We start from the raw sequence: 26,810 nt of genomic DNA, 5'->3' as shown, positions 1-26,810 counted from the left end.
GTTTCTTAAACAGTGTCTTAAAATCAATGATAATATAAGAAAATTTAAATTGGCGTCTAAAATGAGGTCCAACATAAACAAATGCAAGATTCCCTGCATAATATTTGTTAATAATGTAGAATCATTTTGCTGTTTTGATGTCTGACGCAGTGTTAGTCAACTATTGGGCTGTAATTAACACATTGGCAGGAAACATAAGACGACCCACACTATGAAAATTAATATTTAATTTATATTGAATTGATTGTTTAGAAAAGAATGATAGTGCAGTATTCAAAGTAAGCTAATTATCATGCTACTATAAAGCAAAATTATCAATCTCGTTTTAAATTCCCATTTTAAGAATTAAAAGATGTTTCGGAAAGGTAACGGGCCTTTAACAGACATGATATTAAGTGGCATTCATTACCACCGTACAATTAAACAGCGATCCCAGAAATAAATTGGCTTCAATTGATCTAAATCTGCCAAAATAATTGAGCTTTTCTTAAAAGTTTCTCTTCTTTATTCCATTGAAATGTTTGATAACATTAGTACTTGACACATAAGTACAAAAAAGTTTTGTTAAAATTCAATAAGGATGCATGTCTAAATATCTGCTCTTTCGCCGCAAAATAAAGTATATACAACTAAGGACCAAAGAAAACCTAAATATGTTCTAGTATCATAGTGATGACTTACCTCTGGTACATGTATATGAGGGGAGGTTGACTTACCTCTGGTACATGTATATGAGGGGAGGTTGACTTACCTCTGGTACATGTATATGAGGGGAGAGACTTACCTCTGGTACATGTATATGAGGGGAGGTTGACTTACCTCTGGTACATGTATATGAGGGGAGAGACTTACCTCTGGTACATGTATATGAGGGGAGAGACTTACCTCTGGTACATGTATATGAGGGGAGGTTGACTTACCTCTGGTACGTGTATATGAGGGGGATTGGCGCCCCTCCATGCTCCCTTTACATAATCAAAGCTTCCTGGAGCCTTGAAGTTATTACGATACTCGCTCCGTGATCGCCTGCAAAAAAAACTTTAGTATTACTCACAACAGCAAAATATACATGCATAAAGAAACATTTTTGGATGTTAAATATGACTTAATCATAAGCATTTTTGTTTGAACAGTTCGTATACATTTAACAGAAAAGTAACATAATAATTTGCTATAGAAATTACAACGTGATGACAACCAACCCATAACTTGATGACAACCAACCCACAACGTAATGACAACCAACTCACAACATGATGACAACCAACACACAACATGATGACAACTAACCCACAACATGATGAAAACAAACCCACAACATAATGACAACCAACCCACAACATGATGACAACCAACACACAACATGATGACAACCAACCCACAACATGATGACAATCAACCCACAACATGATGACAACCAAACAACAACATAATGACAACCAACCTACAAAATGATGACAACTAACTCACAACATGATGGCAACCAACCCACAACATGACAACCAACCCACAACATGATGACAACCAACCCACAACATGATGACAACCAACCCACAACATGATGACAACCAACCCACAACATGACAACCAACCAACCCACAACATGATGACAACCAACCCACAACATGATGACAACCAACCCACAACATGATGACAACCAACCCACAACATGATGACAACCAACCAACAACATGATGACAACTAACCTGAGCTGACCATGTGGGATGGGTGGGCGTCGTTTGACCTCCACATCTGGAGTTTCCTTGGTTAGGCGTTTGTTATCTGACGTTATAACTGGACCAGATCCCGCAGCTGCCATCTTGTCTGGAGAGAGGGCTAGAAAAAACAAAAACATCAGCAATTATGTACCTTTAAAAAGAGGGCTAGAGAACAATAAACACCAATAATTATCTCCCCTGTACAGAGGGCTAGAGAACAATAAACATCAACAATTATCTCCCCTGTACAGAGGGCTAGAGAACAATAAACATCAACAATTATCTCCCCTGTACAGAGGGCTAGAGAACAATAAACAGCAACAATTATCTCCCCTGTACAGAGGGCTAGAGAACAATAAACACCAACAATTATCTCCCCTGTACAGAGGGCTAGAGAACAATAAACACCAATAATTATCTCCCCTGTACAGAGGGCTAGAGAACAATAAACATCAACAATTATCTCCCCTGTACAGAGGGCTAGAGAACAATAAACATCAACAATTATCTCCCCTGTACAGAGGGCTAGAGAACAATAAACACCAATAATTATCTCCCCTGTACAGAGGGCTAGAGAACAATAAGCACCAATAATTATCTCCCCTGTACAGAGGGCTAGGGAACAATTAACACCAATAATTATTTTCCCCTGTACAGAGGGCTAGAGAACAATAAACACCAATAATTATCTCCCCTGTACAGAGGGCTAGAGAACAATAAACATCAACAATTATCTCCCCTGTACAGAAGGCTAGAGAACAATAAACATCAACAATTATCTCCCCTGTACAGAGGGCTAGAGAACAATAAACACCAATAATTATCTCCCCTGTACAGAGGGCTAGAGAACAATAAACATCAACAATTATCTCCCCTGTACAGAAGGCTAGAGAACAATAAACATCAACAATTATCTCCCCTGTACAGAGGGCTAGAGAACAATAAGCACCAATAATTATCTCCCCTGTACAGAGGGCTAGAGAACAATAAGCACCAATAATTATCTCCCCTGTACTGAGGGCTAGAGAACAATTAACACCAATAATTATTTTCCCCTGTACTGGCTGGCGACATATTATCGTGAATCAAAGTACTGAAAGTACTGAAGGAGGCGTAGCTCAGATTCTAGACAGGGTAATGATATATTGAAATATTAAAGATAGATCATAATAGAGGTAATAGTACATGTTCATGTTATTTTCAATCAATATTGATTGAAATAACAGATTGAAAATTCCGTGCTTTCGCAGAATGGCTGTTGTTTATTATAGGATAATGTGGATAAAATATTTGCAAATTGGTTAAATAATAGAAATGTTTAATCTTATAAGGTTGTTAAAAATAAATGCTCCAAAGAACTTGAAAATATTGTATGAGAAATAAATATGAACAATGAATAATGATATATAGAATAAAAATGATGCAAGACTAATGTATATTCCTTTTGAAAGTTTGTGTTGGTTTTTACATGTTTTAAATTTCAATCATGGTTTGAGCTTTCTACCATCTGGGCAAAGTGTATGAAAGTGGTAGTTATGGTCCTACTGAGCTCAGCATATACTGGCAGTAGAACGACTGGCTGACTCATTGTCAGTTTAATGTGACCAGGTGTGTTTGGTGTCTTCAGCGGCATGTTCCAGTGATATCATTATACATATAGCACAATGAAAGGGTAAGAGTTCCACTATACAAGAAGACCCAACAAATACAGCACAGTCTGTGCATGTTACACACATCATACATTGGAGGCCGTCCATGCCATTAATGAACCCAACAATCAAATATTGCCAAATCCAGTGTCAATCTGTCAATGTTAACAGTGTAAGGTTAAGTTGAAATCAATGTCCAATAATTTTCTCTCAGGGGATATTCCATTAAAACATCTAACCCAACTCAGGATATTAGGTATAAACATTGATACCCCTGATTTTAATTTACAGAAGTTAAAACTGGATTGGAATATTAATATCTTAACGGAATATCCATTTGTATAGGATATACAACATCTGCAAATAAACAAGATATTGTCTTCACAGTTTTTAACAGATCAAGTGACTCTTTTAGACAGATAAAATTTTTAACTTATCATATAATATTCAAGTAATACCAGGTATCTACATCAACTATCAAGTGAACATAACTGCAGATAAACAAGTGATTGTCTTCACATATTTACAGGTCAAGTGACTCAAGTCGGATAAGCTTTTAACTAATCATATGACATTCAAGCATACCATGTATCTACATCAATTCTCAAGTGAACACATCAGCAGATAACCCTTTACCACATGCAAACTAGTAGACTTCATCATCATGCTTCCATGAGGAAAGTATACAATGTTCAAATCGAACATTGTTGCAACATCTGTCAAGTGTATGCACCATCTCAATGGCACTTTGTGAAGTTTTCAGTCTGGATTGATAATACTTTTTTTAAAGTTTGATTTATTTACTTTTATGTTTATTTTTGAGAAATGTTTTGTGAAAAATGTTGCTTCAGAATGAATCAAACTACACAGTGATGCTATCATTTCCAAATATTATTCGACATGAGGACTTCAAAAATTAGTAAAAAACGTTTTACATGTCAGAAAATGGGCGATTTTCTCGGTTGGAAATACTCAAAATATTGCCTATTTTTTATAACTTAAAAAATAATATATGCACAAATTACCTGAAATATCGTAAACAAACTAATTAACGTCTGTATCGTGGCTCCATCAATATATTTGTTCTGTAAAACACTGTTATTTCTGCTTTGTCCGTGCCGGTTCACCGCCCGTTAACCGCTTCTTTCACTTTCTATCGTTCCGAGTAGTGTGTTTATTGTAGGATGTTAGTACATTATTTGTCGTTGAAAAATGCACGAAAATAATCTTATCAACTTTAAATGAAGTATATTAAAGGTTTATTGAAGTTTTGATAACAGTTTTTTAACAAAATTATCAACACTAACGGCTGTAAATTCGCCAGCCATTCAAGGACCAACACGGCGTCAGGTAATGGCGATAGTACGGGACCACGCCGTTCTTCATGAACGTCAGATTTTCGTTTGGTCAAATTGAATAAAACATCGTCTAAATCATTGTCATATTGTATCCTTTTAGGCCTGTAATATTTAAATATCGTGACATCGCACTTACAATTACAAATATATGCCGTGATATCAACAGCAGAAGCCATGATGGCGTCCCCGGTAACATGACAGGAAGCAGTGAACACATGTGTGATTTTCTCGGTTAATTTATTCTGAGTTTTATATAGTAACACTCTGCATGGTAGTGCGTCGGCAGAGTTTATAACAGTTGTCTCCCTTTGTACGGACTGTTCTTGCTGACATGTTCGTCAGTTTTGGGGAATTCTAGTTCATTTTTGTAAAATATTAGTGGAAAGGCCTAGCAATATTTGATTATTTACCCGTAATTGAAAAGGCATTTATTGTCAGTTGGATTATTTTTACTAACAAACAAGTTTATATGCAATTACTGTTAGATTCGCGGTTTGTAAGTTAGTCTGCCGTAGGTTAGTAAGGCTAACAGATGCAGCGTACTCACTAGTATATAAGTATCGATATTGAGACACACTTTCGGTGAGAATAATTAATGCCTTACTGTAACATTGAAAATAAGTCTGAATTAATTAAGTGGGAAATTATAATGTGACCGAAACATGAATGTGACTGAAACATGAATGTGACTGAAACATATGTGATAAACGAAGAACCTCTGACAGTTAGTATAGACTGCTGTACAATACACAACGTACGCTACAATACACAGTGTAAAGTTATCTCCCGTAGTTCCAGAAACTGTCGATAGGATTACCAAGGTATAGTGTTCCGGTGACCATTGAAAACCAAAGTGATTCCATAATGGTAGGCGTGTATTACACACGCCTCCATAAAAAATAGCGATTTTTCTGGATTTTTTTCTAAACGTTGTATTTAAATTTAGATTTTTAGAGTTGTAAAAAAGCTTTAGTCCACAACACTTTAAATAAATAAGCTTTAAGTGAATTTATATGATATTATACAATAAATACAGCCCTTTGAAAAAAGTCGGTCAAATAGGTTTTCGTGTCATTTTACTGAACATATTATCGTGATTTTTTTTCAAAAAAATATTAAAAATAGTTACGTGTGATGGAATAAATAAATTTGGTATCAACATAAAGATAAACATTTGAACTATTTTTGAAAAAAATAATTGATGTAAAAACTGCGTTTCAAACGAGAGAAAACGTGTATTGTTTATAACATTGTCAAATCGTTAGATAACGCTGACAGGGGAAATGAAGAGGTCGCCATTACCAATCTATTTCTGGCAAAATGACAAATATTTCTCACATGTCTGTATAAATTATTAGCATTCTGAATAAATATAAAAGATATTTGTATGATTTCTGGTGGTGATTAATTCTTTAAACAATGAAAATAGCAAATCAAATCGGCATTGTTTACTACCTTGTTATTTTGTCGTCTGGTCAAAAGTGCTTGAGTGAACCCAGATAAGCGTTCTTTTCTAAGATTGAATTACCTCCCTTATAACATTCGTTTTTTTGAACGCTGTTGTCTGTCATCAGATGGAAGCAGACGATATATAAATCGGGACTATTATCTTAGAAATAAAGCCGATATCATGCATTCCCCTGGGCTTATGTTGTACTTGTGAGGTAAGAATTTACTGAAATTTGGTATTTTTATGTTAAAAATTAAATTTTCTTCTAAATTGAAAATATTTGTTTGGTAATTTTGGTAGGTGTCATCTTTCTAAACACAAAACCGTTTAAAAATCCCATTCAGTGTAACCCGCCAATCAAAATCACGATAATATGTTCTTCACGATAACATGTCGCCAACCAGTACAGAGGGCTAGAGAACAATAAGCACCAATAATTATCTCCCCTGTACAGAGGGCTAGAGAACAATAAACACCAATAATTATCTCCCCTGTACAGAGGGCTAGAGAACAATAAACACCAATAATTATCTCCCCTGTACAGAGGGCTAGAGAACAATAAACACCAATAATTATCTCCCCTGTACAGAGGGCTAGAGAACAATAAACACCAATAATTATCTCCCCTGTACAGAGGGCTAGAGAACAATAAACACCAATAATTATCTCCCCTGTACAGAGGGCTAGAGAACAATAAACACCAATAATTATCTCCCCTGTACAGAGGGCTAGAGAACAATAAGCACCAATAATTATCTCCCCTGTACAGAGGGCTAGAGAACAATAAACACCAATAATTATCTCCCCTGTACAGAAGGCTAGAGAACAATAAGCACCAATAATTATCTCCCCTGTACAGAGGGCTAGAGAACAATAAACACCAATAATTATCTCCCCTGTACAGAGGGCTAGAGAACAATAAACATCAAAAATTATCTCCCCTGCCTGGGGACTGTTCAGAGGACTGGAGATAATAATAGGCATCTGATTATCTCCCCTGTCTCCTGTCTATACACAGGAATTTCTCTCTTTTGACAAACTCAATCCTGGATGAAGGGAATTGGTGGACAGGCAATATTTTTATCACCTATACATCACGAGACAATTCAATTCTTACCTCCTGCACTTTTGCTTCTCTTTACCTGAAATAAAAAGGAATACCATCATGACGTGTGTTTCATAATTCCCAGTAAAGGAGCAAACAATGACTACTATAATGATCTATACTGCTGATCTTTGACCTTTTTTACAGTGACTATTATAAATCTTTGAACTTTAATCTGATAATGAGACAGACCTTTGAACTTTGATTTTAATGGGAATAACCTTTGAATTTTAATAGATAGATATTGACCTTTGACCTTTTCGAAATTAAGACTAACCTTTGAACTTTTATTTGATGAGTCATTTCTGACACAGAATAACTATTGAAGAAATTGACCTTTGACTCACTATAGGTACTGACCTTTGACCTTTTCTTGGAGGACTTTCCTGCCGCCTGGATAGGCGTATCTGGGACCTCCGACATCTTCCAGTTTTGGAACTGAACGTCATACTCGCTTTTCTTTGGGACAACGTCTTTATTGAATGGGGCCACAGCAGGGTTACTGTTGTACACAACCTGTAGTTATATCAAAAACATTAATACTATGACATCATTAGTTTGTGAGTGAAATTCATGTTGCTTTCTCTAAAAAGCATGATCTACCCCAAAGGGCAGATAACTCTATCATGTGCAAATACAGAATAATGTACACCTGCTATGTAGTTGATTTTATTTGCAGTGGATTTAAATTTCGCTACATTCTTGGTCAATTAATTCACGCAAAATTAAAATACCAGCAAATGAAATAGAAAGAAAGTAAGACAACCTGTATTGTTTAATCCTGTTATATATTCACCAATACACAATCATTTCTCAGCTCTCCATGAATTAGTGTTAACTAAGAGATCGTTAAATTTTCTCCCCGTAATATTAAATGACTTTACAGGGGTACTTTATGGAACACAATCTGGAGTGTGCCTTTTATGAAAGAAATGCTTAAAGAAGGCCATAAATCATTTTAAAAAGAGAGCAAGTTCTGAAACTTACACAGTTTTCATATTTTCAATCTGCAGTTAATACAAGGTAAATGAAACTCCTACCTCAAAAAGGGTAAGGGCAGTGTTCTCCCTTAAGGACATTTTCCAGCTGGTCCCATGGACCGGCTGACCTTAAAAGTTACCGGTCCTGACTAAAAGTTAATGGTCCTTACAAAGTTACAATTCATACTTGTAGTTTATATACTTGCAAAGTAATAGTTTGACTAACAAAAATATCCACCTATCTGTTTTAGTATCGTGCGCTCTCAACAAAATTGACTGAAAACCAGAATTTTACGAAAATCTGTATTGCACAATTTTATCTTCAACCTTTATACAATGCTACTGCTATTTGTGTTTAGTGTATCTTTAGTACTCTATCAGAACTGGACCAAAAAGTTGCCGGTCAAAGGACCAGTTGCATGGTAAAACTTGTCAGCCCTACAATAAAGTTACCGGTCACGGGCAGACGGACAGGCGTTAATTTCGAACGCTGGTTGAGGGGCGTTTATTGGGTCAAATACAATTTACTACAAAGTTGGATTGATCAAAGACTTTTCTCCATAATCCTATTTTACTGGGTTTTTCCCCAGCATACCTGTTCAGCTGCTAATAGCGGGGATGCCTTTCCCCCTGTTTTCCAGTCAAATGATTTCTGGTACTCGGAAACTTTTCTCTTTGGACGTGGTGGAGCGATGCCTGCTTTGTACTTGAGAGCAAAGTCAGCCTGGGATGAACAAATAATTTAGAGGAATACATTTATTAGTTGTGGCCATGTTAACGAAATCTAGAACATTTATAAAAAATTGACATTATCACTGTACAGTGTCTAGCTAAATCTAGTGAACACAATGTTTATTTACAGTGGAAGTCCCCTTACTGATCATGGTTGGTGCAAAGAATTTCCACCAGTTTAGAGAGGGTTCAGTTTTGAGAAGTGAAATTATAAAAATTTATCTAAATTGCCTTACTTTATATTATGCACTAAAATATTAATGTTGGTATCATATCATATACATTGGTAAATAATCTTAATTTCCAACCTTTAATTAAGTTCACACAAATATTTCATGTTATACAGTATAATCAAAAATTATATTTACCGGGGCCTCTGGTGCAGATAATGCGATCCCTTTCTCCATGTTGGTTTGTACAGACTCATTCATATTATTGATCATTTTATCCTTGAGAGGGAGTTTGGTCAATGACTCCTGTTTGTTAACGTCCATTTCACTTCTCTTAGCCTTCACGGGGCTTTTGGCCGATAATTTTGGGGCCTCTAGCTCACTCTTTAACTGTAGCGGTGGTATTGTCTTTGTTTCTCTAGGAGCCATAGGTGTAGGCACTTTGGGACTCTCCTGATTTTTAGGTTTTGCTATTGCCTTTGTAGGTTTGGGATCCTCTTTTGTTGACTTTCGGTACATCTCGGTGTTTACCACAGGAGCTGGAGAAGGTTTTGATACCACTTGTCTGTTTTCTTTCTCTTTCTACAAATGTACACAAACAAACATTGATTACAGGATTCCTATAATTGTACCCAACTTCAAAAGTACAGACAGAAATAATGAAAGTTTAAAGGTTAAAACCATTACATACTAAAAATGTACACAAACAAACATTGATTACAGGATTCCTATAATTGTACCCAACTTCAAAGTACAGACAGAAATAATGAAAGTTTAAAGGTTAAAACCATTACATACTAAAAATGTACACAAACAAACATTGATTACAGGATTCCTATAATTGTACCCAACTTCAAAGTACAGACAGAAATAATGAAAGTTTAAAGGTTAAAACCATTATGTACTAAAAATGTTTATATCATTTTGATATTCTAGTACTTCGAGAGTTAAGAAATTTCATGAAAATATTGTTCTTAAGAAAGCGGTAGGCCTATAGAAAATAAAGATATATCACTACCTATCCAGGCCCTGACTTCTCAAAAAATAAATTCAATAATACTTTAAAAACTGACTTAAGTCAAAGTTTTTCTCACAAGGTACAATTTTACATATTAAGGAGAAAAGTTATATAGTTTGACTTAAGTCTGTACTTTTGTTTAGAGAAATCAGACCACTATATGCCCTCCAAGGAGGGAGGCAAAAAAAATTTCCTATAGTCTTACAGCACTTCATTCTGACCCCCCCCCTCTTTTTTTTAAAGATATTCTTCCATTTCATTAATTTTTACATAGCTTTGTAGTTAAAATAGTGACCTTTCCAAACTGAAAATTGAAAGATGCAGTATCACCTTTTCTCAAACAAAAACTAGAATATGGCAAAGTTTCTTCTGTACCTATCATTAACTCCTCATTCACCCCTGGAATTTCATAATGAACTCTTCCACCTTTGATATAAGAAGAGTTGAAATGAGCCTTAGGGGGGGGGGAATAAGTTATCACGGATACTAATAACTGCAACATATTTATTCTACCATAATGAGGCCCTGTATAGCTTCTCAGATATTATACTTGCCTTAGAAAGTTTCTGTTGTTTGGGAGGAGAAGCTCCACGAGATTTGGCCTTGTATTTTACATTCTCCACAAATTTATCGTTTGCACCAAGTAGGGCAAAATCCTCGCTTGCTGGCGATTCCATGCCCTGATGGAAGTGAGTACTCAGACTGGTGACAGGCCCATCAAGCCTCTTCTTTCTCTGGATCGGTGGTTCCGAGGGTACACCTATACAGTACACACGTTTAGATTAGTACAATCCAAATATGCATAGATGCTAACATCCAAATTACACAAGCAAAATATCTTCAGGTCTTGTGCAGGAAAAATCTTGACTTGAAATTGAGGTCAATTTCAGGTCAATTAACCTGAAAAAATCTTCATGTGAACAAATTTTTCACAATTTTTTATGTGAATTCGGGTCAAAATTTTCATGCGAATTTCAGGTTGAGTCTTTTATACCTAAATTTACTTTTTTGCACTTTAAAAAAAAATGAAAAAAATTCACCTGAAATTGACCTGACTTTACCTGAAGACATTTTGACTGTACTTATAGTCTTTAGAGATAACTTTCCTATATATTAGTTTTCAACTTACATTGGGCCAATTAATCAATCTTACATTTTATGTGAAGAATAAACTCACAATAAATATTATGTTTGCATTTTCTGCTAACTTAAATCTAAGATCTACAGCTAATTGACAGTTTTATTATTTCTGATTTTATAAAATGATTAATGTGTAAGAATATTTAGTCTAGATTTGGTAAAAGGGACTTTATTAATTAGATTAAAATCTTGAATCAAAATAAACTTACTTATCCTTACTACATGTATCAAATCAAAACATGCATCAAACAAAGGAAAGACACTTGAATGGTACAGTAAATGCCATGTGGATAGGTGCCATGCAAGTTTTATGGAGTTACGATACCAGTGAATCATGCTCACACCTACATGCATGCAAATTGGGTTTTTCATCTAAACATCCCTTGAACACCACTGCCATACGAGAATGCTTGAGTGGACAAAGAAAGCCAGAACACTAGCCTATGACTAGCACCTGCCCCACACAATCTATTAATATTTTGATAATTAACTTTTTTTTGCAACTGTTTTAACCCAAATATGAATGGGAAAAAAAAAATAACTCAAAATTTTAACTTATTAATTTTATGATATAGTTAAATAATTGCTACTCAGTGCATGTACAAGGGTTTTTTATTCATGGCAACACAACATCAAAAACACAGGGACTTGGCACATGTTCTATGACCCACAAGGAATTATTCCGTATTTGCATATTACAGAGTTATCTGTCCTTGCGGGTAGGCATTGATTGTGACGTCATGTGTATGCGAGCGTAATGTCATACTTTTCGGAGAAAACGGCGTGAAATGCGCTCATAAAATAATGACGTAACAATGGATACCTACCCGCAAGGGAGTTAACTCTGTAATATGTAAAGACGGAATATGGATAACATGAAATGATCACGACAAATGATCACGGCATAGTTTACCTTTGTTACCTTTAACTCATTTAACCCCTAAAGACACATTAGGCTATTCTAATCAAAGACTAGACCAGTCCATTATGAAATTTCAGGGGTGAATGAGTTAAATTCAATAACAGCGATATTTAAGAGCATCTGTAGGAAGAAATAGGTCCTTGGGTCAATGTACCTTAGGTAATAATAAATCTAGATAGATCATTGTGTGAATCGTTCAAGTCCCTGTGTTTATGATAAACAAACATAATACCTAGCTTGGAGGATTTCTGACCAGCTGCTGGTGCAGTTTGTTGGGCACTTGGTGTGAATGAAGCACTCTTGTATGATTGCATTGGTTTGTAATGCTCTTTGTATTCCGAGCTTGTCTGTAAAGTTAAAGTCAAGTATATATACAGCATGCAAGCTTGCATTGTCATTTCTAAGACTATTAACTAGTCATAACCCTTAAATAATGCAAACCAACTTATCTTCACTTGCGATTCAATTTTGATAAGAAGTCGCGAAAGTAACGACACAAAAATGTTTTTTAAATACACACCGCGAAAATGTTTTAAATACACACCAGGAAATAATACACACCAGGAAATGTTTTAAATACAGGTTAAGAAGAACTCCGGAGGTCTATATCGTGAAATTAAATCTTCGCAGAAACTCCCTTGGGTATGAAAAAAAATACTGCCAAATTTAGTCGCAGTGAAAATAGGTTTGATTACAGTGTATCTCCAGGTTATCTGTCATTCTGGGTTGACATGGCAGGATGTAAAAATAAGCTACCCGGTATATAGCTAGCAACACCAGTGTTTTCTTCACCATTGTGATTAGGCCAAGCTTAAGATATCCTTTGTTTCTAGGAACAGGACCAACCCACGGGAATAAAGTTGAAAGTGGGTCGATATGTAAGGAATTTTTCAAAAAATGTATTCATATATTATGACCACAGTATATTAAAAAAAAAAATTAAAGTCTCAATACAATGAATGTCAAACACTATCATCAGACAGTTTACTATAATATGAAGAGTTATAAATTAGAAATCAAACCAGCTTAATATTTTATTGAAAATATTTTTTTTTAGATTTTTCAAATTAAAAAGTAAAACCTTAATTTTCAGATGTTTGGGTTGGCTAAGTTGGGAACATTTCTCCGAGATGGTTGGTCAATTCCAAACAAACAATATTTAAATTTTGCCCTCATCAATTGTGATAGATAAACAAATGCCACACTTACAATCTCCCTTCAATTTGAATATATGTCCTATACCTATAGTCATATATCAAACAGTCCTAATCTAATAATCTTCTTTTTTGTACACTTTTTAGCCTTGAAAATTTTGGCTTTGGCATGTATACAAATCATATTTAATGTACAAGTAAATGTAAGCATCACTATAGTATTTGTTACTGAAAAAGTGACAAATACTAAAATATATATTTTTTATCTTTTATAAATTAATGGAAGTTTGTTTGGTGTGACAAATGTTGATCAACATGCTGCATACATGTATCAATACCAGCACATATGATTATATTGACTGAGTACATATACAAATGTAGAATATGATGCATAAACACACTATTTAAACCCAGGTCAACTGAAGAAAGACCAGCTTTGGGCTTAGCCTGCTCTGGTGATGGATGGAAACTCCTGCTTTTATAGGAATCCACCCACTTATAATGGATTTTGTATTCAGAATCTCCCTGTGGGAAAAAAATCAACAAGAAAGATGAAAACATTTTACAAAATTACTTTAAATACATATGTCATAAATCTCATTAGTAAAAACCACATATTAATATCCAATTTTTCAAATATTTTAACTAATCAAGCCAGATTTAAGTGATTGGGTCAAGTCAATAGTTTGAGAGATGCGGAGCAAGATTTTAAGGGGAGATTTACTTTAACAATTTTCACACATTTTTTACAATTTTTTAATATGTTTTCCATGTGATCCAATGTTTGTCAGATTCTGACAACGACTGCCCTTGGTACATACGTGAACAACAACAAAACATTTCATCGTAACTGCAATCTAAAAATAGACCTGTTTTATTTCACATTGCGTCACTTCAGGTTTACGCTAGCGAGGGGACCCCTTTTGGTACACAGGGTCTTTTGTTGGAAACTTATAACATTGTAGCATAAAATAGCCGTCAAATGGCCCTACGGCACCCACTGTTAACATTTACACTCATTTTGTTTACTTCGATGTACATGTATAAGAATATTAACCGATGATCAAAGTCTTAAGAGCTTAAATTGTCATTTTGTACTTATATCACAATAGCATAAATAACAAGACACAGTAACTAGGATTTTAGAGGGGAAAATCCTATTTTTGTACCAAAAGGGGTTGTGTACCAAATGGGGTACTGTCACGTTAGAATACTTCAAAAGGTTTCAGCTAATCAGGACCTGCAGCTTTGTTTGAGTTTCAATTGTTGAAGTAAATGACTTCCAGTCAAAATGATGTCAATGTCAGTCTATGAGATAGACAATCTTTCATTGAAAAGGATTTTAAGAAAAATTAAATTAATATTAATGCATGCAGCCCGAAAGCTTCTCTATCCATGTTAACGATATGATACATAATTATGAATAAAATTTTAAATTAAAATAAATTCCTATTGTATAAATAAATGTATTAATAAGGAAAACAGTTAACTTGAAGGAAAACAAATTACTAAATTAGTGCCATTATGTTCAATATCAATACTTTCCAGTGAAAATAACTGCAATAGAATTCAGTTACGTTTTTATCACCCATGAGGACCATGTCTACTTCTATCCTTCGTCGATTTAAACTTATGGCGCTTGGTCAATGATGGGTCTGAACTTGAATCTTGCAAAAAACAATCTTTCTATATAATGTCCCTGATTATTTCAATAACTGACAATCCGAACCTGTTATCTTAAGATTTACTAGCAAGGTATGAATGTGATTTTAAGTGATAACTGTCATGCCTTTTTGATCATTCAGTTCATATTTCTGGCTACGTTAGGCCTAAGTTAATCTCTCATCGACATGGTTTTTGTTTACTAATTTAGGAAAGTTAAAACGTCGTTGCATTGGAAATGCAAAGGAATATTACATCGCCTTATTGTTAATAACATACCTTGAAGTGCACAGGCATCTTGGACGTTTGTTATTTATCCAAAAATAGACACAATATTCGGCAAACACGAAAAATATTCACACATCAACTGACTTACTGCACCATGGCCGCCATAACAGCGTCGTAAGCGACGAATACAGTTGTTAGAACCGGTTACCGGTGATAACTTCCGGATTACGAATATCAAAAACACTCAAAAATATTTATTTAAAGTAACGCAACATAAAAAATCGCAGTCTTAGCTATCAAATTTTTAAAAACATAAATACATATTTCAATTTTGAAAATTTAAATTTAATATTTATTAAACAGATATAATATGTGGCATTTTAATTGTGATAAACTGGATTTGAATATTATATTACCAGTCTAATGACTAAGTGGTTGTGTTTCAAATACACATACATCAATCTTATATCTTTGAATTTTTAGAAATCTTTGCAAAGCTGTTTACATATTTTTTTATTTAGTATATGTGTATTTAAACAACAGCTTATAATTAATAAAATATATAAGGCACTGAATTATTATTTCATTTAATTATGAAAGAGACTTACATCAAAAAATTATTTTTTATAAAAAAAAATGCAAAGAAATCATGTGGTCAAGCTAATATTAAACATTAATTTCATAAATTTCCATAGCCATATCATATGTTATTCAATAAGCTTTGATGAAGAATATTAGTTTCAAAACCATATCTGATGTACTCTCTGATAGACCTCAAATGAGTGACCAAGCTAGAGGATAAACCTACGTAAAACTTTCAAGAATTATCCCCTCGGTATAGTTTTAATCAGAGAAGCAGAGGTAGGAAGAATGGCTTACTGAGAGATCAAACATGCAAGGCTATTAATGTATATGGAAGTTCAGAGTTATCTCCACTGGAATTTGAGAGTTTAGGGGATGCGGTTGCTGAGTGGTTTTAAAAAAAAAAGTCTTGACACATTACAAGAAGCCCTCCACCTCTGGGTCGCAAGTTCAAATCCCTTGTGGCGCAGTTGCCAGGTACTAACCGATGGTTGGTAGTTTTTCTCATGGTACTCCGGCTTCCCTCCAGCAACAAACCTGGTTCGTCCTTAAATGACCCTGGCTGTTAAAAGGATGTTAAACTAATAAAACCGAACCAAAATTTGAGAATTCCCTTTTGTCAGCGAGCTGTACAACATGAAGATGTAGGTAAAGTTTCTGAAGATGAGTTATCTCATTTGAAAATTGACACTCTGTCGTGTGGAGACAACTTGCTTACATTAGTAGTAGGGCTAAATTCCATCTTTGCATATAACAGAGCTAATGGACCCTTTGGGGTAGGTATCCCATCGTGACATCATTATTTTGTGAGTGAAATGCACATCGTTTTCTCTGGTAAATATGACATTTCGCTCACAAACAATCAATACCTACACTCTGTAACTCTGTAATATCCAAATACGGAATAATTGTAGTCAATAATATCATGTCTTCCAAGTTATCTCCTCTGAAAGTCTTACTGGAGGTAGGCCTAGAGCTGTGTTGGAGCTTCCAAGTTATCTCCCCTGGAATTTATTTACTGGAGGTAGGCCTATAGCTGTGGTGGAGCTTCCGAGTTATCTCCCCTGAATTTATTTACTGAAGGTAGGCCTAAAGTTGTGGTGGAGCTTACCAGTTATCTCCTCTGAAATTGATTTACTGAAAGTAGGCTTATAGCCGTCGTGGAAATTTCGAGTTATCTCCCCTGAAATTTATTTACTGGAGGTAGGCCTATAGCTGTGGTGGAGCGTCCAAGTTATCTTCCCTGAATTTATTTACTGGAGGTAGGCCTAAAGCTGTGGTGGAGCTTCCGAGTATTCTCCCCTGAAATTTATTTACTGGAGATAGGCCTATAGCTATGGTGTAGCTTCCGAGTTATCTCCCCTGAAATTTATTTACTGGAGGTAGGCCTAAAGCTGTGGTGGAGCTTACGAGTTATCTCCTCTGAAATTTATTTACTGGAGGCAGGCTTATAGCTGTGGTGAGCTTCTGAGTTATCTCCCCTGAAATTTATTTACTGGAAGAAGGGCTATCAGTGTGATCAATAAACTGTTCAATTGCTCTTTTATTTTAACTTTTTACTTCGCCAAAGAAAGAGTATGAATATTTTTGTAGTGGTTTGTAATTTGATCTCACTGATTAGATGAAATCATTCACCTATAAACTTGTTTTTCAACATAGTCTAGCCTTCAAAATTCTGTACAGTTCTACGTCAGGACAAGAAAATTTGATTAAATCACAAATACAAGCGTATGTGCAGTACTTCCATTTCTTTAAATTCTACTGTATTTAGTATGGTCTAGTTTTGAGAGCTAATGGTTTTTACTAGACAACTATTTTTTCTCTCACTCACAATGGTCAAAACTACACTTCCTGTACAACTATTATGAAGTAATGTTTGTTCGGAATGTGAAAAATATCAAGCGACTTTTTGCATATCTACTGCGACCCGGTAACATTAATTCACAGTGTAATATGTCTGTTCTGGGCTCAGTTGCACAAACATTCCTTAAATTTAAGGGGAAATTTCTCCTTAGGGAAGCATTACAGATTTTAAGGAAGACTCCTTAACTTAAGATTTTTTTCTTAGATTCTGCAACGCTTTTCTATGGGGAGTTTTTAGTTAAGGAATAACTTAAAATTAGGAATATTTGTGAAATTGCGCCCTGGTTCAACTGAATGTTATAGCAGCAATGCATTTCTATCTCTTAAATGAAGAGTTCACATGGAGAGACAATTCAATGCTTAACTTGAATTTTGTATAATTGTTACATCTGAATAATACAATAAAACAAACAGAGAATCAATGTTTTCATATTTTATATATGAATGTTTTTAATTTTAAAAAACTTCAATGCATGTACAATTTTTTTAACCAATGACTTCTCCAGATTGTTTGAGATTTTTCAGTTTTTTTTGTCGTTTTGGATTCTTCAGAGCCAGTTCCTTTTCCCATTTCTGTTTATACATTGTGTAGAGTCTCATTGTTGCCTGTGCATCTTGGACCTGAAAAATATTGGAACATCTGCAAAAACTATCAAAGATATGGTTCATGTTGATTTGTAAAAACAAAGAAAATGTACAAGACCCCTTATGAAATATCATCAGATCCTTTACGTAACGCAGTGAGAACAAGGATCTGTATTTTAATCAAATTGATAAAACCCGAAAGTTTATTTAATATAAACTTCAGTCTATTGCTGGTAGACGACCAATTCTCACTAAGTACTCATTCTCACCATGGCATATGTATTTGTATGGTTGCGCATGAACTTTCTTGAATAAAGTCATCTTCTTATAGAAAATGCTTCCATGCAGGTTTCCATAAGACATTGCTTGAGAATTTGTGTGCAATCATACAATCCAGTTCTGGCCCCAATCGCTGTAGGTTGGGGCCAAATAATTCACATTTAGCCATGGAAAGTTCTTGTAAAATTTCAATTAATTTGGTTCAGTGGTTTTGGAGAAGAAATAAAAAATGTGAATTAATTACAGATACACGATTGATGACGCTGGATGGGTGATGGACAACAATGGATAAAAAGTGATTGGAAGATCACTCAGATTTCGAGACTCAGGTGACCCCAAAAATGTGGGAAAAGTTCTGATGTCTACACTTTATGAAAATTGACAAAAAGTAAAACAAAGAATTCATTTACCTAAGCATTGATGTCAGTTTTTTTTTTATTTCATCGGGGTATGAATGAATTTTTTTTACACACAAAAGTTTGCAAACTTAATTTCATTCCCAATTGAGATTAAAAAATAGTGATGTATATAATTAATTTTTCACGCTCCTTGATAAAATAAAATATGTTTAAATGTACGATTCCGTTGATTTTCCAACGAATTATTTTTCCAAATTGATATGCATCGACAATATCTTTATAGTGACGTCACGATAAAGTCAGCTTTTGTGCCATTCTCAGATTTCTTTCTTCAAAAAGGTATGAAGAACAAGAATTGATCAATCAGAAAGTCGTATTTAGTATGAAAACAAAGAAAAAAATAATTATGATGTAGCAGTATGATGAAATAAAATACACGGACAGCTGTGATATAATACCAATTCCATACCGAGCTATGCTCCCCTTCCTGTACGTCTATGTCCAGGACCTTAGCTGTGAGTTTCTTTAGGGATGGCGTTTTGCCATCAAACATTTGTCGGAAAGGTTTGTATTTGGAAGTATCTCTGATCAGTTTCTTAGGATGGCTCAGGTACAGCACCTATAAAAGAAGTTTGGAAATCAAATACTGTAAAGTTCTCTAACTTCTGTGACCCAAACTTGTATCAGGAAACTGCCCAGTTGATTTTTTTTTACCTTAAATATTTTAGGAATTGAACAATTTTTTCTCAAAGAGTTCCTTATAGTAAATTAAAGGAGCATTTTTCGATTATCAGAATGCTAATCTGATTAAAATACAGATCCTTATACCCACTCTGTTCAATAAAGGATTTCTTATCAAATGCAGTGATAATAAGGATCTGTATTTTAATCAGATTGTCAAAATGCCTTCCCACCATATTTGCATGTATGATAATATTTTACCGTCCCTTTTTGCATGCCAAAGTTAAAGTGAACAGTTGGGCAAGGATGGCTAAAGTCGGTAAAAATGGTGTGAATGTATCCAGTATAATTTCTTATGAAATAAAAAAATAAAATCTCTCGCCAAAATCTGTCTGCGTACGAAGAAATTAATTATAGTATAGGAATCCTAAAACGTCCTCCCGGCTGACTATGTCCGTGGTTACAATTCCACGCAGCCTCGCTTTCAATGCTTTCAACTTTCCTTTACTTTAATGGTCAGAACTGGGAAACGTAAGCAGAACTTGGCCGTCGTATTAATATGTGAGAACTTTTGGAAGGCCAATGTACGCATTAAGGCTGGTTTTCTTTGCCCGACTATTCACTTTAAAACAGATTCGTTGTGTATACATTTGTACTATTGTAAAATAAAATCGTGTCACATAAACAGTAGAAGAACATATTATAGACACAAGTTAACATAATGGCATGGTTACTTAGTGAAAGAAATATCATTTAAACCTTCTATATTTTTTTTTCCTGCAGCGTTAAATATTTCTGATTATCTTTTCAAAATTTTACAAGCACTGTATTCACATTAATAACATACCTATTGATTCATCATGTATACATACAAACTATATTGATCAATTTATCAATTTAGCTCTGGTCGATTGCACGATTTACAGGCATGCAAAATATCACTAACTAGATTTAAATATAAGCACCTCAACATCTCGAGTATCGTCATTAATACTCCATTGATTTATCATGGACACATACAAACTAATATGATCAATTAAGTTCTGTTTGACTGTACGATTTATTCCGAATTTGCATATTACAGAGTTGTCTGCCCTTGCGGGAAGGTATTGATTGTGACGTCATGTGTTTGAGAGCGTAACATCATACGTTTTGGAGAAAACAAAATGAATTGCGCTCACAAAATAATGACGTAACATACCTACTCGCAAGGGAGCTAACTCTGTAATATGCAAAGACGGAATAGGCATGTAAAGTATCACCAGATTTAAGGATCAGGGCTGAATCCTTAAGGTTTTTTTATAACTTACCTTCAAGTCATTCTTCAGAGCATGTCCCACTAAAACTCGCCCCTTTATCATCTCAGCCAGTGTTTTACAAGCCTCTGAAAACTCCACACCTAAAAGCCAAATCAGAATAGAATACCCTAATGATGCTACTCCACTGACAAATTGTATTTTTTCTCTATCAAAAACAGGTGCAGATGAGTAAAAAAGTAGCTTTTTTCTTCAGATACAGAAGTTACTTACTTTACACCATCACCAACATTGAAAAGTTTGAGCTTCTTATTTTACTTCAAGATAGAAATATTCAAAATAATTCATTCTATCTTGAAAAAAAACTCCATGTAATATGTTATAAAGGGAATGAACTACTGATTGCAGTTTGGTTTTTTTCTTTAATTTTTTTTCGATTTTTTTAAAATTTATTTTTTGATAATTGAACCATCCTTCCCTCTAACATCCACAAATAGGGTCTAATTTCCCTTCCCTGTACCTGTAAGCAGATCCTCCTCTCTGACACCACTGACCCATGTCCGGTAGTCGGTCACCTCTTCTTGGGGCTTAACAAATGTGTCGTACACACAGTGGCCAAAGTGATTGACCAAAGAAACACGGGCGAGCATGTTCTGCTTACTGTTGGCTCCGATTCCAACAAATTCACAATCCAACGCCATGGCCTTGGTCAACCTGCAATGTTAAAAGAGGACAAAATGGCTTAAGAATCATCTAACTTCCTTGCAATAAAATCTCACGTACATAAAGCATAATGCAGGGGTTTCAATATCAGGCGGTACCTGTTACTTTTTGCCAGTTAAACCTGGCTGTGGTACCGCCTGATTAGAGTGAAATTACATTAGATAGCATACAGAAAGTATAGAAAAATACCCCGTGAAAATGCAATTGTACCGTCTCTCCTGAAAGATAATGAAACCCCTGATAATTGTACTGAAATTAAAATGTATTCCATGAATAACGTTTCGTGTAGAATATCCCTATCCTTCTTATCCACATTTGAAAGAGACTTACAATATATATCTCATAGTGTATTAGCCAAGAGAGTAATGAAAAATGTCACGAGAAAATAGCATAATCATGTGATTAAAGAAAGCTTTCAGTTACCCTTTGGAGATGCCCTCTTTGACCAGAGGGTTAGTATCCTGTGTTTTTTTCTTTGTGACCGGTCGTTTTACTGGAATATCCAACAATGATTCATCTACATCATCAAACCAGATCTCTGGTGGACTGAAAAAGAAAATAGCCGTAATCAGTTAAAAACAGTCTTCATATACAAAAACACAAGTAGTAACAAGTATATAAAACAAGAGCTGTTGGAGAACAGCAAAGCTCGCCTATTCAGAAGAAGTTGATGTTCAAGTATTTACTATTTAAACATGGAAATATGACAAATTAACAGACTCAAAAACCCCCTAAAGGGCCCCAAATTGCTTGTATTATCACGTTCAGCATCCATACACATTAGGAAAATAAAATCATAAACATTTATGATGACTTAAGCTTAAACAATAGACAAAATAGAAACTTGCTCAAAAACTTTAACATGGAAATATGACAAATTAACAGACTCAAAAAAAACCTAAATGGCCCCAAATTGGTTGTATCATCACGTTCAGCATCCATACACATTAGGAAAATAAAATCATAAACATTTATGATGACTTAAGCTTAAACAATTGACGAAACAGAAACTTGCTCAAAAACTTTAACATGAAATGGGACGCCAACGCTGACGCCGACGCTGACGCCGGGGTGACAACATTAGCTCCCCCTATTCTTCGAATAGGCGAGCTAATTAAACAGAGGCTATGAAAATACTTATTTCTGATAATGGTTTCACTGGTTAATAACTGAATTGTGTCAGATAAGTAGGGATGGACACCATTGATAACTGAATTGTGTCAGATAAGTAGGGATGGACACCATTAATAACTGAATTGTGTCAGATAAGTAGGGATGGACACCATTAATAACTTAATTGTGTCAGATAAGTAGGGATGGACACCATTGATAACTGAATTGTGTCAAATAAGTAGGGATGGACACCATTAATAACTTAATTGTGTCAGATAAGTAGGGATGGACACCATTAATAACTTAATTGTGTCAGATAAGTAGGGATGGACACCATTGATAACTGAATTGTGTCAGATAAGTAGGGATGGACACCATTAATAACTGAATTGTGTCAGATAAGTAGGGATGGACACCATTAATAACTTAATTGTGTCAGATAAGTAGGGATAGACACCATTAATAACTTAATTGTGTCAGATAAGTAGGGATGGACACCATTAATAACTGAATTGTGTCAGATAAGTAGGGATGGGCACCATTAATAACTGAATTGTGTCAGATAAGTAGGGATGGACACCATTAAGAACGAAACGGTATGATTCCATACCTGTATCAATGAAAAGATACTAGTATTTTAACGATACTGATACTTTTGATAAAGTGAAGTGAGAGAACCAACGCTCCTGAGGTACTGAAAAGCGGGGCCACTATACCACTGCTGGATCGATATCATGTGATATCAGTGGAGATCCTTATAATTACAATGTGAAAAAACAATCTGCCATCGATGTTGAGTATTCTTTTATTCATTTGTACTTGATACTTTTGAAGAAATATACTGGTTGTCTAACTAGATATAAATTTCATTTGATTTAACATTGCTAATGCACAGGTTGTTGTGCAGATCGACTTTTCATTTTAAAACATAATTTCAAGACTTCTATATTATGTTCTAACATTTAGTTACTTATCAATACCTTTTGAAACGGGATGTAGCAGTATTTTTTAAAATGAGTAACGATACTGTATCAGTATCGAGTACCAGTACCCAACTTATTGAACACACTTGGTAGTCCTTCATCCCAGTATGCTACATGTGTCTAGCTATAGGCCTAGGCCTCTTTGTATCATTATTTGAAATAAGTTGGATTTTCGCTTATTTCGTGCCTTTAACCTTGATTCATAATTCCTTGCTTATTTTATTGTTCACTTAAGGTAGTAAATATTTGATGAAAACATTTCATCGAATTCTTACAATAAATTTTACCTACTTTTCAGTTTCCTTATTTTCCTCTTTTTTCTTTGAATGGTGTTTCTTTGGTTGGGATGGTGGTAACACTTTCTAAATGAGACAAAAACATGCATGATGAAATTATGTGCATTTTGTATGGTATAATATACATGGCACCTACTTATAAAGTCAGTATATATATATGACGATACTATATCAATATTGAGAAGAACTATAAAATTGTTCAAAATGAAAAAATTGAAATATGCCAGTAGTAATAATGGGTTTAAACGCCTTGTATGCATTGAATATATAATTACCTGCTTTAACTGCTCCCAATTTGAAGAGAAGTCTTGTGATCGTTTCGGAAAATAGGTATGTGATCCTTTCGGAAAATAGGTATCACTTTTTTTATCTGTGTTTGACTGAACACTAGACTTTTTCCTATCAGTCTGTCCTTCACAGTCAGCCATTTCAGTTTTATCACTTTTAACACTGTTCACACTTCTTTTTTTCTTTAAAAAATTCACATGTTTTTGTTTCCTTTCTTGTTTCCGTCTTGACTTTGCCTGTCCATTTGAAACCTCTCTGACATTGGGCAGTGAATCACGTTTTTTGACACCTGTGTAAGATTCTGTGTTGTTGTCTTTGTGATTATTTTCCTTTAAAGTTTTTAGTTTTGCTGCTGTTTCTTTCTTCTCTACACACTGCTTTTTAACTTTTTTGTCACTATTATTTAGTTTTTCTTCTCTTTTCCTCTTCATATTTTTGCTATTTTCCATACTGTAAGGCTTGAATAAAAGTTAAAACATTTTAACATGTTCATTAATGATGCATTTGATAACTTGATAGCTATATAGACTGACAAGGACAGAAACATATGTACATTAGAGATTGGAAACTTCTTCTTTGTCTTTATTGACAGGCAGCAGGACCCCAGTTTATAGTCATTTTCCCTTGTTGGCTAACTATACCTCAATTAATACTTTAAGTGTATTATTTTAAATATGATATTTCTGCATCAATACAAAGTTTAAACATATCATAGTTTGATATGACCAATAATTCAATTGTCCCATTTAATATGATTTTGAAAGCATGAAAATTACCTAATTTACTTGATTTTTCGAAAATCAGACATTTAAAACTGGAAGTGCTATTTGTTTTATTAGTATGTAATAATATATACGAGAAAAAAAAATAAAATAATTATATCCAAAATCGTACTCAAACCATCTGAAAATTACTAAACTTTGTAACTTATCAAAGTTATCCTCCTGTATTTATCTAAAAACCCCTCACCACATAGAGAGGTACATCTGCCGATCGTAAAAATGGCGGCGCTGCTAATCTATCTCAAATATATGTTTATGAGAATAGCTAGATGGGATCATGCATATCAGCCGTACCATTGCAGGTAAATTCTTCTTCTTCCAATTTAAGTGACAGGCTCAAAGGTTTGAGTGCATTTGTCCCTGCCCCCGACAATTAATTAAACTTGATTAAAAACAAGGAATTTTGAAGATGAAAACATATTACTTATGGAAAGTGAAAGGACAATTGAAGATTTTAAAGAGCAAATATATATATATATACATGTAATGATAAATCATGAAAATATACAACATAGACTAGTACTGGTCAGCTGGCGACATGTGTTCTGTATTATTATGTTTAATCATCGTATGCTTGGGCGTTTTATAGCCACGTTACATTATTTTTTTCAATCATTGATAGTGTGATTGAGTTTTAGATACCTTTGTAAGATAGGCTAAATGAACGTGCCTTAAAACAAAACTCTTTCTTTAACACGATATCTTCAGAACATCATCACGTCATGGGCGCAGACATCTTGGATACAAATTTCCGGTGTAGCGTGAAAAATGTTACCCTAAAATTAAATGTCCGTTCCGGGTCGGCCGGGTTTCCGGTTTCATCCTAACGTACGCAAGGTTTATAGCTAGCCTGGATGCCCTTAGCCTAAGGTTTATATTTCTTCTATTTAGATTTTCTTCTATTAAAAAAAAGGTTTCTCTTTTGAAATGTATGACTGTATATGGCTTTAAACAATTTTGAATAATAAAAATTAAAAGAAAGTCGTTACGCGCTTAATTAATTTAATTAATTCATATTGAGGACATGCATGCACTCCGATTTTTTTATAAATCGGTACAACTTTTATGTGTCCTAATTTTTATTCCAATTATCTAGGAAATTTGTGGAACGTTGAACGTTAGAAGAAACATATATGCAGTAAATGTAAAAAATGATTTTGATTTAAATCAAGAGATTTCTGATTCAACGACTTTTCTTTTCCTTGTGATAGACTACCCAAAGAAGACTACCCAAAGATTTATAAGTGATTTACAATGTACGTCCTGATGGTGATACCTAATCATTTTATTAAATCATAATTTTGTACAATATGGTTCAAACTGTTGTCTAAATGAAATATGCCAACTCCGCTAGGCAAGGGTATGTAGTCCGATTTTGTAGGAAGGGAATCGGCCAAATAAAATGTATTCCAGTGGTGGATAGGGCCCTCCTTAATGAAGGAAATCCCGCCAGGGGCGTAGCTAGAGTCTTTTACATGTGCAAGCCCTGGTTAGGGGGTTCAGGGGGGGCGAAGCCCCCCGATGGAAAATCGTTTTAAGGAAATGTTTAGCCCCGAAAATGATATTTGATAATGCTTGGTATTGCTAAACTATATTTATTAAAATCAAAGGTATAGGACTGTTTTCTACCTGTACATGATAATTATGTGTTAATGTTTAGTACTTGAAAAGTGTATGAAAATCTCATGACAAGTCCTGCATGTATCTTGAGTGACTTTAATGGGATTTGATGAT

The 26,810-nt window shown here is 34.5% G+C and overlaps 2 protein-coding genes across 2 annotated transcripts in view; both read right to left on the bottom strand.

The window, feature by feature from the left end:
• Positions 1-15,458, bottom strand: part of LOC138335567 (nuclear protein MDM1-like) — a 36,049-nt gene extending 20,591 nt beyond the window's left edge. Inside the window, exons 1-10 of the mRNA XM_069284725.1 lie at positions 15,338-15,458; positions 13,798-13,921; positions 10,731-10,940; positions 10,197-10,198; positions 9,361-9,744; positions 8,856-8,984; positions 7,641-7,796; positions 7,293-7,317; positions 1,707-1,836; positions 921-1,026 (exon numbers count right to left, since the gene is read on the bottom strand). Coding sequence (XP_069140826.1) covers positions 921-1,026; positions 1,707-1,836; positions 7,293-7,317; positions 7,641-7,796; positions 8,856-8,984; positions 9,361-9,744; positions 10,197-10,198; positions 10,731-10,940; positions 13,798-13,921; positions 15,338-15,355 — 1,284 coding nt within the window. The 5' untranslated portion in view covers positions 15,356-15,458. The remainder of the gene's footprint in view (positions 1-920; positions 1,027-1,706; positions 1,837-7,292; positions 7,318-7,640; positions 7,797-8,855; positions 8,985-9,360; positions 9,745-10,196; positions 10,199-10,730; positions 10,941-13,797; positions 13,922-15,337) is intronic.
• A 2,691-nt stretch (positions 15,459-18,149) lies between these two features.
• On the bottom strand, positions 18,150-25,847 carry LOC138335566 (uncharacterized). The gene is made up of 8 exons (XM_069284724.1): positions 25,719-25,847; positions 24,282-24,752; positions 24,002-24,072; positions 22,038-22,160; positions 21,412-21,605; positions 20,946-21,034; positions 19,424-19,573; positions 18,150-18,352 (listed from the first exon to the last, which is right to left on the bottom strand). Exons 2-8 carry the CDS (start codon positions 24,741-24,743, stop codon positions 18,218-18,220), a joined length of 1,224 nt encoding a protein of 407 aa, XP_069140825.1. The 5' UTR covers positions 24,744-24,752; positions 25,719-25,847; the 3' UTR covers positions 18,150-18,217.
• Between the last annotated feature and the right edge of the window lie 963 nt (positions 25,848-26,810).

This window comes from Argopecten irradians, chromosome 11 (assembly GCF_041381155.1).
Source record: "Argopecten irradians isolate NY chromosome 11, Ai_NY, whole genome shotgun sequence".
Classification (NCBI taxonomy): Eukaryota; Metazoa; Mollusca; class Bivalvia; order Pectinida; family Pectinidae; genus Argopecten; species Argopecten irradians.
This window is presented reverse-complemented; position numbering and strand designations above follow the sequence as displayed.